Here is a 12,206-nt window from a genome sequence, read left to right on the forward strand (position 1 = left end):
TCAAACAACTCCACATCATGGCTGTCATCAGGCAGCCATGCTTTTCTTTGTTTTGAGACCAGGTATGCATGGGTGTCTTTTTCTTTGTGCAGTGCAAAATCTAGTGAAAATGAGCTTGCTTTGTTTTGTTGTTGTTACTGGGGTTATGCAGAAACCACTTAAGCTGACCTATCGCTGTATCCCTTTCTCTTCCAAGTGCTTTGATACAGATTTCCAGCTCAATTACCTGTAACAGCTACAAGTGAAACCTGCAGTCCTTCTGTCAGATGGCTGACTTCTGTTCACACCAGAGCAGTGCCCGACTCAGCTTTGAAACGTCATGCCTTAAGTCTGTCTTTGGCTGTTCATTTAAGTTTTGAACATGTTCTTCAGTGCAGGCTTTCATTTTCTTTTGGTAACTTCCATGTCTGGAAACTTTAAATGAGCCTGCTCTTTGAATTCATTCACAGTCTTCCTGCTGGTTTTCTGCACCGTGTCCTGTTCCAAATAATACTCAAATAGCAGTTCGGGGTTGTTCTCCTAAGAGATGACGACTGGAAGCAGTTGTCAGCCAGGACTGCCCTCTTTTACTTTAAATGCTGGGCTTGTATTCTAAACTGAATTAGTGTCTCCCTCCATGTGTGTTTTTTATGTAGCTTTTTATAACACTTGGTTGCTCTATAAATATAGACTCCTCTAGCTCTAAAGCTGTGAAAATATCACATAAGGACATGTAGCAGTTTTCTTGTTTTTTGTTGTAGTTGTTGTTTTGTTTTGCCTTTCCATCAGTAGAACTACAAATAACCCACATCCGTGTGTCTGAAGATAATTATACTCAAAATCATACCCAGTGTGTACCTCCTGGGGTGCCCTCTTGGACTCTTTCACGGCAGCATCTGCTACATGAAACAGCAGCGAGGAGCTGTAGGCCTTTCAGAGATGAGCTGGGGCGTGGGGGAGAAACATCTTTTTCAGTGTTACCTGGTACAAGCAGGTTATATTGATCTGTTAGATTCTTGCCTTTTTGCACATTTGCATTTCATGCTGAAACGAACTGTGCAGTTTGTTAGGACAGCGGAACAACACAGCAGAGTCACTGCTCCTGCCAGCTTTTAATAAATTAAGTAAAGCAGCACACCTGACCATTGCTCTCAGTCATTCAGAGGTATCATTCTTAAGCACAGATTCAGAAAGGTGGTGTTGGAGCAGCTATACTGTATCCAAGTGTCAAGGCTGAAAGATAAGCCTGCCTGGAGTTAATAACTTAAAACATGAACTGTCTTTCAGCTCTACCTGTGAGACAGCAAGTCTGGCCTGGTAGCTAACATGTTCAAAATGTCAACACTGTACTTGGCCAGCAGCATCTCTGTGGCCAGACATATTTTATAGACATCTGGCAAAGCTTCCTGCTGCTGTCTGGCCCTGGCTGAGTTCAGGGATCTGGCTGAGCTGGCAGCAGCAGATACTTTTCAGGTGGTGAAAGACATCAAAGATAGGGATAGTATTAGCTTTGTTTGTTACTGGAATTTCAGGATTTAATAGTCGGTTCAGTCTGTGGCTTAAGTATTTGGTAAGATGGTATGGATTTATTTTTGGGGAATGGTTTCTATGGAGGCATTTGAGAGTTCTGGGCAATTTCTGGGCACTGACTATTACTGCAGGCTAAGGAACAGTAGGTCTTGCTGCAGTTCAGGTTCTGTAATTGACTGTAGTCTTCTGTAAAGCTCCAGCAGATGAGAAAAGAGTTTTCTCTGGAAAAGCAGGAGCCAGCAGGTCTCAGATACAGCTGAACTGACTTCAACTGCTGGATAAGCAGGTGTGTGACTGTTCATTTGACAGAAGACATGTATGCCCTGCTCAAGTCCTGGGCAGACCCTCAGCTTTTTGGCTTTGAAGGAGCTACACCAATTTACAAGGTCAGAAAATGTGAAAGTACTGCCCTTTCCTACAGCTGCTCTGTGACTGAGTAGAAACGACCTGGCAACTCAGCCCTCTTCACGTTTCTAATACTGTTATGACAGACGTAATATCCAGATGCTTTCTAATGCCCTTTCTTTCACATGGAAGAGCTGTCCTAGTGTGGCAGAGGGTGGTAAGCCTTTGCCACACTCAGGTATGTGCTGATAAAGTTATTCATCTGTGTGCAATTTTTGTTGTCTGTAACTTGGGTTATGTTAACTCCTCTGTAATCAGATGGAACCCACAGTGCACTTGCAAATGGAGAAAGGCTGTAAGCATTTGGGGTCTCAATCTCAGATTTTGCTATTTAGTCTTGAAATTTTGTATTGCAAATGGTATCTCTGCAGAGCTCATCTTCTCTGTGGTTTTGCTGCATGTGCTGCACCCTTTTAGTAGGTGTTTTTTCTCTGATTTGTTTCTTCCCACCTGTGCCCCAGCCTTACTTGACCAATATTCTGTTTTTCTAAAGGATCACAGGTGGTTTCAATGTACTTACATTCTCATTCTTGTTTCTTCTTAATGTTTTTGTACCTGGGACTGTCTCCTAGGTATGCTACAACTGAGGATATTGAGAATAGCTCAAGCATGCTGAATAGCAGGAAAACTATGAATACTTGAATATTGTGTTCAGCTTTGGGCCCCTCATTCCAGGAAGGACACTGAGGTGCTGGAGCACGACCAAAGGAAAGCAGCGAAGCTGGTGAAGTCTGGATCAGAAGTCTTAACAGGAGATGCTGAGGGAACTGGGCTTGTTTAGCCTGGAGAAAAGGAGGCTCTGGGCAGATCTTGTCGCTCTCTTACAATTACCTGAGAGGAAGCTTGTAGCAAGGTGGGGCTTGGCCTCTTCTCACAGGTAACAAGTGATAGGACAAGAGGAAATGGCCTCAAGCAGCACCAGGGGAGGTTTAGGTTAGGTATTAGGAAAATTTCTTCATCAAAAGGGTTGTCAGGCATTGGAACAGGCTGCCCAGGATGGTGGGGTCACCATCCCTGGAGGTATTTAAAAGATGTCTAGATGTGGCACTTAGGGACATGGTTTGCTGGTGGACTTGGCAGTATTGGGTTAATGGTTGGATTTGATGATCTTAAGTTTTTTCCAACCTAAATGATTGTATGATTTTATGAGCAAGAATCCAGCCTAAGTGACTTTATTGTGTGCGTAAGGGTGTTGACCAAGATGGTGTTGTTATAGAGCCCATCATGAAATTGTTTGTCTTGAATTTTAGTGGATACCCTGGCTTAAGCTGCCCTCCCACTCTGCAGTTTCTCAGCAAATGAGATGAGGAAATTACCTTGCTTAAATATCTTTCCCCACAATGGTTTGTTTTTAGTCAGGATCCGTTCTCTGATTTGACCACACAAACACTTCATTTGTCAAAATTAAGGTCTGGCAGAGGCCACGTGGGCTGCTGTTGCTACTGAAGAACAGGTTCGTTAAACTGTGTATCAGGGAGGCTATTAGCAGTGAGCGCACTGATTGCACCTCAGTGGTTTGGAGCAGCCTCTGTACATTCTGTCATCCCAAAAGCTCACAGGAGCTGTACATTTGACTGGGGTTGCTCCACTTCCATTATGGTCACACCTTCTCACTGGCACTATTGGAAAGAGGAGCCCCTGGAATGTGTCTGTATCTTCCTCATCTTTGCTGCAGAAGTTCACCCTTCTCCTGGGGCTTCAGTGTCTCACCAGTGCCATGCATGGGACAGAGGGCAGGGCTGAGACCTGAGCTCAGGTCTGTACCAGACATGGTGAGTGGTGGCTGTCAGGCAGTTGAGAAGCAGCTGTCACCTTGCCCTGACACTGCACAGAATCATAGAATAGTTAGAGTTGGAAAGGACCTTAAGATCCTCTAGTTCCAACTCCCCTGCCATGGGCAGGGACACCTTCCACTAAACCCTGTCACCCAAGGCTCTGTCCAACCTGGCCTTGAACACTGCCAGGGATGGAGCATTCACAGCTTCCCTGGGCAACCTATTCCAGTGCCTCACCACCCTAACAGGAAAGAATTTCCTCCTTATATCCAATCTAAACTTCCCCTGTTTAAGTTTTAACCCATTACCCCTTGTCCTATCACTACAGTCCCTAATGAAGAGCCCCTCTCCAGCATCCCTATAGGCCCCCTTCAGATACTGGAAGGCTGCTATGAGATTTCCACGCAGCCTTCTCTTCTCCAGGCTGCACAGCCCCAACTTTCTCAGCCTGTCTTCATACGGGAGGTGCTCCAGCCCCCTGATCATCCTTGTGGCCCTCCTCTGGACTTGTTCCAACAGATCCATGTCCTTTTTATGTTGAGGACACCAGAACTGCACACAGTACTCCAAGTGAGGTCTCACGAGAGCAGAGTAGAGGGGCAGGATCACCTCCTTCGACCTGCTGGTCACGCTCCTTTTGATGCAGCCCAGGATGCTCCTTTTGATGCATGACCAGCTGCAGGGCTGTGCTGTCCCTGGGTTGCTGGGTGACATGAGTCCCTGCTGCTGGAGGAAGGCAGCCAGCAACTAGGGCTGAGGCCTGCCCTGCTGGTTCTCCGAAGGGATTGTTTCATGCTAACTATGTCTGTAAGTGATTCTGCTCCTCAGAAGCTGTTGTCATTGCTTGCATGCTCCATCTCCCCTCTGCTCCCTCTGTCCCTTAAAAGGAGCTGAGAAGTGTCTATGGCTCTTTGTGATATGAAAATCTGTGTGTGTGGCTTGCAGAGCAGGCAGGCTAGCTGCCCCTTTTCTGCACCACTAGTTTGTGTAACGGAAAGTTGTACATGCTTCAGGCTTGGCTTCTGCTACCACTTGCCTAGGGCCTACTGCACTGGCTGGAATCCTGTCTTCACTAAACGTTTGTTTCCAGACCGTTGCAGCCATAGTAAGTGATGGAGAAATTGCTGTATTGATAACACAAGAATTTCTTCCTGAGAGACACTATTAATTCAAACAGTGTTAGTGTGTGTATGTTGGAAATGGTGAAAATTCACTAATTTCCAGTATTGACATTTCAAGACCAGTTTTTCATTGGATAGTTGTTCTTAATTTGTAGTAGGAGACATTCCCTATCATCTTTTTCATCTCTCATAGCTGCCTTTTGAAGTTGGAAAATAGAAGTCAATAATCACTTTTACACCTGTGTACTAGAGCCACTTGATGCCTGCTGAAATGTCCAGCAGAAATAATAAAACTGATTCATGTGACCTGGGATGACAAGCTGGGATTTTTATGGAAGTGGCATATTTGATATCTAAATGGCAATCCTGTTCAAGCCCTGCCCCTTAGAGAGTGCCTAAGCACTCTGCAGATGTTGCTGCCGTGATCTCTCTTCCTTGCAGTATGAGGGTGTGAGTTGGGTGGCTTTAGGATTGCCTGTATCCTGCCTGGCAGCTCTCGTCCAGGCCAGTGGTGCTGGTGCTGCTGGGAAGTCTCTTCCCCAAAGAAGTCAGCATGTGTGAGCCAGCTGGTGCTGGAGAGGCGGCTGTTAATGTGACTTGTATCTAAGGGTTACAATTAAGGTTACTGAACACTTCCTGTAATAAGATGCTGGGTTTCATTGCAGGGGCATGCTGCGCCCTGCAGAAACTCCACCGCTGTCCCTGTGTTGTATAGGAGCTTACCTGACCTGTGTTCCCCCTCGGTAGAGGAGCAATGGGCAGAGATGTGGTGAAATGGCAGCCCAGGAGGTCCCTTCCAATACTGCTTGCTTTGGGTTTTTTTGTTTCTGTGAATATACAAAGTTTTGTGCCAAGTTCGAGCATAGGATAAAAACCACAGGCTGGCAGGCTAACAAACCCCATGGTCATAAAATGAGTCAGCAGAAGAGACAAAGCCACAGTGCTCTGGGATAACTGTAGCCCTCAACTACAATTTGTAAAAACAGCACTGCCCACACAGGGAGCTGCTATTATGTGGTCCTGCCTTGCAGCAACTGAGCTGTTGGAGAGGACATGTGAAATGTCACTTCTAGGTGAATGTTTTCTGTCTTCGTCTGAAACTGTGGTTTCATGGGAGGAAGTATTTGGTGGTGATGTTACTGTGGATCTGTTCCTACTACTTGCCTCCTCTCCCTGTACCTAACTGCTGGTTCTTTCCTTCTGTCCTCCTGACTTTTCTGGGCACCCCTCTGCAGTGCCAGCACAGCTCTCCCTGCCTCATGTCATGAGCTGGGTGAAGGAACTCATTCAGCTGTAAAATGACACAGAACAAATAAATAAAATTAGCAAACAACCTTTCTGGCTGGTTTGGTTCTCCTGTGCAGGACAGGGCCTGGCTGCACAAAATGTGGATCCAAAAGCTGCTGCTGTGTGAGTTCTGGGATGAGGGCACCTGCAGCAGGCACTGCTGCTGGGAAGCCAGTGTGCTATGTGAAGCCACATGCAAGTCAGTGCTGCCTCCAGGGATGGAAAGAAGTGACTAGGAGCTGAGTGAAAAAGCTTTTCAGGTTCCTGCCACACTTGTCAAAGCTGAACAGAGCTGCACAGAAACCGACAATGCACAGTCCAGAAGTGATGGAAAGGGCAGCAAGCAGAAGACATGTCTGCAGAATGGGTCCAGTGCAGCCAGCAGCATTCTGAGTTTAAGTGCTGGGCTTTCCTGCAGTCAGTCTTGGACTCCCACCAAAAACATGTGTGATTAATTTGAGCCACAGATTGAGTTACCGTATTGCAACCTGATGGCTCTTGAAACAGTGCTGGAAAAACATTTTTTTGTGGTCAAGGTCCTAGACAGTGACTTAGGGATTTCTCTCATATTTCCTATGTGACTTTGTTGGTTTGTCTGTACCTCAGTTCCTCTGAGTCTTCCCATCCTTTAGTTTTGTTATGGCAAGGTTGCAGCGTCTGTGAAATTAGCTGTCTCTTTCCTGTATGTGAGCGAGACATAGCCCTTCATGGAAAACACGGTAACCAGACCCAGGCCAGAGTCGCTGTACTCGGTGTCACCTTTCGGTAGTAAACAGAGTCTTACCCTGATCGGTCTTTAAGTGTGATAAATGTGGCATGCCGTTTATACAGCAGTGTCAGACTGTTTACACTCCAATTCCACTACAGATTTCATTTGATCACAAGCACTGGAGATTAATGATTCATAGCACTTGAGAAATGGCAGTCTGAAATTTCAGATGGGGTGATGGCCAACATCCCTGGGGTTTAGTTGTAACAACTCCTGTGGTACTATGGCAGGCTGCTGAAACCTGGTAGAGTGTAAGTGGAACATACACAAGCCAAGCAAAACTTTGCTCAGAATGGCGCCAGTTGTTCTGCTGTTTGTTCCTAAGCATTTCTGTGGGCAGACATGGACAAGTGATAACTTTGCTCTCTGACGCAGACTTTTTGTTAGCAGCTAATAATCAATGAGAGCCGTCAGGTTGGACAAAGTAAAGAGGTTGTAACCTTAAAAAAAATAAGTGAGTAGCCTCATCCCTCACACAGGCTATTCCTGTAGACATTACCATACATAACCATGCTTCATGCCACACACAGGAGCTGGAGAAGAGCAATGGGATTCAAATGCGACATATTGAATTGGCACTAGTGATGGGTAGATAATTTTAAGAACATTCCCTTTCTGGCAATAAGAGTGAAAGCCTTCCTTTTTAAGTTGTTGAATTTAACTATGTTTATGTTCTCCCTCCTTCTTCACCTTCCTCACCTTTCTTATTGCCCTGCTTAAAGAGGAGAATTGGGATGCATTCTCCACAGCTATGTTTTGGGGATCTTAGGTCAGCTCCAAGAGGTGTGATTAGTGCAGTACCTGTAACTGCATGGGTGAAACAGAAAAGCAGAGGAGGTAGCTGCAAACCGAGTGAAAAAAGTAGCCTCTTGGTGAGGCAGAGGTGGCATCCAGAAACAGCCCAGCAAAGTCTCTTTGTCTTTGTTTCAGTCAGTGGATGCTGAGGAAGTGATGTTATACTGTGGGAACTGCTGTTGGGAGAAAGGGGGGAAAAAAACCCAAATCTGCACCATCTCTAGCAGTTGTGCTGGTGCAAAAAAGTGTGAGACAGGGAAGAAGAAATTTACCTGTTCTTTTCCTACTTTTGCCGACAAAAGCCAAGCTTCATTTTTCCTTTGATGATTTGGAAGCAAATGGCATGTCGTGTGTATGGATGTTGTGTGTTCCTCATGATGGGAGAAACAGATCCCCCTGTAATGCTACAGCACCAGTTTCCTGCACAGTGGCTACAGTACAAGTCAACACAAATAACAATAGCCAAAACAAGGAGGAAAATTAACAGAAAAAACTGCATCATTATGGTTACAGGCCCATGATGATGCACCATGTTCCACGTGGGGAAATAATGCCATGCAAAACCCATTTTATGTTTACGATTTTATTTAGTCAAGAAAGCTTTTGAGATGAATAATTGCCACAAGTAATCTGTTGTGTTCAGCAAGTGTTAGACTTAGTTTGTCTGGCTTTTAAATAGTCTGAAGCCTTATCTATTACAGGAATCCCCTGATCTTTCCAGGATGTTTTATACATACGGTAGCTACTTCCTCTTATAGAAATAATGTCATCTGGAAGTGAACAGTACATGCTGAAAAAGCTTTTGTCTACAATCAAATTGGCAGTGACTGAGAAAATCCAGATGATCTCCCAAAGGGGAGTCTGTGCAGCTGGGCCATTCTTTGTTACAGTAGTGTTTTGCTCTTTCTATTTAAATGTGTTGTATTCTGTCTGCCACACACACCTGCTCTGTTACAAATTTGAGTGGGACAATGTAGGACAATGTTGTGACCAAACTAGCATCGCTTAGGGTCCAGCTGCAAAGTGCATGAGTTTGTCCCCGCACAGTCTGTAAGAGAAGAGGTGGGAGTGCTGACGCCATTTGTCTTTAGAAATGTGAAGCCATCCAAGGACAAGATTCCTCTCGCCTCTTCTCTCACCAGATGATTTCCCCTGTTACCAGCTTAGCTGATGACATTGAGAATTTCACGGTTGTTTCTCAGTCTCCTTCCAGTCTTGATATTATTTGGCCCTAATATCCACTACATGTGTATAATTATGGTACACTGATGTTAGAATATGTTGGGGAAAATGACGTTTAAGTTAGCACTGTGACAGAGGTAATCAGGGACTTTTTCACCTGCCACAACGTGCTGCCTGGCCCATGATTTACTGAGTGAATGAAAGATGTATTGAGGGTTTGAAGGCAAATTTTTTCCTTAGCTTTTTTCCCGAGGACTGATAGCTTGTTTCTTCATGACTATATTTGCAGTGAATATTAAACCAAAAGGTGCTTTATAGGCATAATTAAAAGTAAAAGGAGTTTATAGTTTTTTGGAGGAAAGCCAGACTTTTAAATTTTCTTTTTTCCTCTTCTATGATTTAGCGAAAGTGAGGCTTGCGATCTGTGCATCTGGGGATAGCAAAACTCTAAATTAGTCCTAGGAGCCCCATAATCTGACAGACAAAAATTTACCCTACTAAACTAAAGCTGTGTAATTTCGACAGATGTGATGGATTAAAGAGAAAACATTGACCTGGTTCCACTCTGCTAGGCTTTCCAATTACACAGGATGTTGTAGAAAGCAAGACCTTGCAGAGTAATACCTGGACCAGCAAGACTGAGGTTTTAAATGTCCCTTATGCTTTGAAAGATGTTCCTTTGAAGATCTTGCTTGAGCACTAATCCCAGAACACTAATGAAGGAGTCTCCTGTAGGTAGGGATGTTATCTCTTTGTAGTCTGTTAATCAGCTGGCTAAATAGACAATTTTCATGCTTTTGTGCTTAGAAGCTCTTTAATGAGATCTGAATTTTCTGGCCAAGCCAAGTTAAGAGTTCAGATTTTGACTCCAAGGAAGACGCCAGCCTGCAGAAAACCCACAGTGCACTTAAACGTAAAACGTGCAGAGATGGAGAAGAGACATCAGGATGACATTTTAATGGAAAACAAAACAACTATGATACAGCTTTTGGGAGGAAATATTTTGCCAAGGATGTGGTCAGCCCTTTCCTCATCAACTTTCTGAGACGGTTCTAATGCCTTGAAATAACCAGAGCACCAATCAGTTGTAATCTAAGAAAGAAATGTAACAGAGAATTAAACAAAAGATGCAAGCGCCTGCTTATGAGCTTGAGTTGTTCTGTAGTTAATCTCTGATACACTCCAGTTACCGTAACTTCCTTTGTTCATCTAAATACTTTAGAGACCTTGTAATTTCTGTGTGATGATAGGATGCCCAGAAAAGGGGGATCTCTTAAAGTGAGAAAGTTTAAAAACCCTGCTATCCCTGTTCAGGCAGGTGTGTTTGTTCTAACATTGCTGCTTTGGACCAACAATGGTCCAAGTCACCGCCTTTTCCACTATTCCAGAGTAATGGCTGTTTCTGTCTGCTCTTTTTGTAGATTGAACCTCCTAGTCCTTACACGAGCTTGGATACTCAGGTTAGTACCACCCCTCTCCCACTTCCTTCTTACAAAAAGATGATCCGAAAGAGAGGGCAGGTCTGGTGTTGCCCACCACATCTTTGATGTTTGACCATGTTGGTGGCCCTAGAGAAGGTGCCACTGTAATTGCAGTAGTGATAGCTCCCAACATGATTGACTGGCCAAGAAGAGAGCCACACTTTTCACAGGAAATAGTATGTGCAGATGGTGAGGAGGTGACCTGGTGTACAGTTGGACAACAGCAGAATTGACTTGTATTTTTTAGAAGAGAGGATGCAGTCCTCAAGGCATTGCAAGCAGCCATTCACGGGATTATCATTTCTTTTGGTATACTGAGCTTCCTAGCTTTTCTTATGATCCCCGCTGCTAGCGTGTTACTCTAAAACACTGTTGTGCAGCTATTCCCTCTTAAGACATTACTATGAATGGTAATGAATCTGTGGAGAAGTCTGGCACCAGAAGGTCAGAGTGACAGAGGGATTTTACAAAGTCACTGATGCTTTGATTTGTGTCTTCTAACAAGGCAGCATCATTGATTTCCATTCTCACTGATCATTGGGAGACAGCAAAGGCAATGGTACTTGCATACTGAAGATGAGTGTTTATTCAGAACACACATTTCCAAAGTCCCTTAGTGACTGCATAAATATTTTTACCTTTGTCTTCTACTGGTCTTTCTCTGGGGAAAGCTTTTGACTGTTCAACAAGCCTACTACATCTTTTTTTATGTACTTCACTTTGGAGCCAAGCCTTTGCAAGTTTAAACTGGCAACAAAGGATCACACAAAGATTGTTGTACACAGAAGCATTATAAAGTGATATAAAAATAGAGAGTACCTAATAAAATACTAACCCATGCATGATGTAGAACGATAAATACACAGTAGTAATGAAGACTTATTTTGTTACTTACTTAAAATAGCATAAGAGCATCAGTTTGTGTCAGTGAAGGTGCTGGGGGAGAATGCACGTGTGAGTGTGGGCAAGAGAATGTCACACTTGGAGGAGGAGGAAGTGAAAGGGCAGTCATCAGCTCCAGCTGGTACAGCTGCAGCATGTTGCTGGCTGAGGTGATGCCTTCAGCCTCAGCACACCACTTCTCTGTCCTGTCCTGCCAGCTGCACCTTTCCTGACCTGCATGTTGTTACTCTTCCAGCCTGTTCCCTCCTTGCAAACACTGTCAGCGAGTGCCAGGTGACTCAAAGTTGCTGTGCTTTGCACACATTGTTTAATGAATAATTAAGGTAGAAATTAAGTGTATTCTTATATGTGTTGATATTTCTTTCAGTGTTACTGAAACCCACATTCACTTCTGAATCCAGTTTCCATAGAAAGCTGCTTACTTTTGACCTTGAAATAGATGAGTGCCAAAACCAACTTCTTAGATCCCAAAGTGTTCTAGGTTGCTGGGGGCTGCTGAAATCTAGGAGCTGAGACCAGGAAGGAATCCTAGGCTGGGAAGGGAATGGATTTACTCTGAGAAGTGGAAGTAAACCTCGTATCCCAGCTGAAGGTCAGGACACGACTTTGATTTGTAGGGGCGTGTTTCTATATTTCTCTTTAGGTGAAGTGGTCAAAAGTATTCAGATTAAGAAGTTGTTGGTTTATATCCAAAGAAATTAGCAGTTTTAGCTTGGGCCACAGTCTTAGCACCAAGTGTCTCTGTTTTCTTTGCTGTGAAACAGCACCGTATAACAAATAATAGCAGCTTTAACATTTTGCTGACTTGAAGAGGATGTTAATATAGTTAGTAAAGAATCCCCACGTCTGCAGAAGCTTCCCCACATGATTTGTTCTCTTCCTTTTTCTTCGGAGACAGATGGGACTGAAGCATAGTACTGCATTTGAGATGTGTTGAGTAGACTGGTGAGCAGCTTCTCTGCTTTGGTGGTTTCCTGCA

The 12,206-nt window shown here is 44.2% G+C and overlaps 1 protein-coding gene across 2 annotated transcripts in view; it reads left to right on the top strand.

The window, feature by feature from the left end:
- Nucleotides 1–12,206, top strand: part of XYLT1 (xylosyltransferase 1) — a 192,780-nt gene that overhangs the window by 42,508 nt on the left and 138,066 nt on the right. Inside the window, exon 2 of one of the 2 annotated variants that reach the window (XM_061366907.1) lies at nt 10,265–10,303. The exons of the other annotated variant lie outside the window; for it this stretch is intronic. Within the exon in view, the coding sequence (XP_061222891.1) occupies nt 10,265–10,303 (39 nt within the window). The remainder of the gene's footprint in view (nt 1–10,264; nt 10,304–12,206) is intronic. 2 annotated transcript variants of the gene reach the window in all.

This window comes from Neopsephotus bourkii, unplaced genomic scaffold (assembly GCF_033783945.1).
Source record: "Neopsephotus bourkii isolate Nb327-2 ecotype Australia unplaced genomic scaffold, CSIRO-AGI_Nbou_v1 NB_126, whole genome shotgun sequence".
NCBI classification, from domain to species: Eukaryota; Metazoa; Chordata; class Aves; order Psittaciformes; family Psittacidae; genus Neopsephotus; species Neopsephotus bourkii.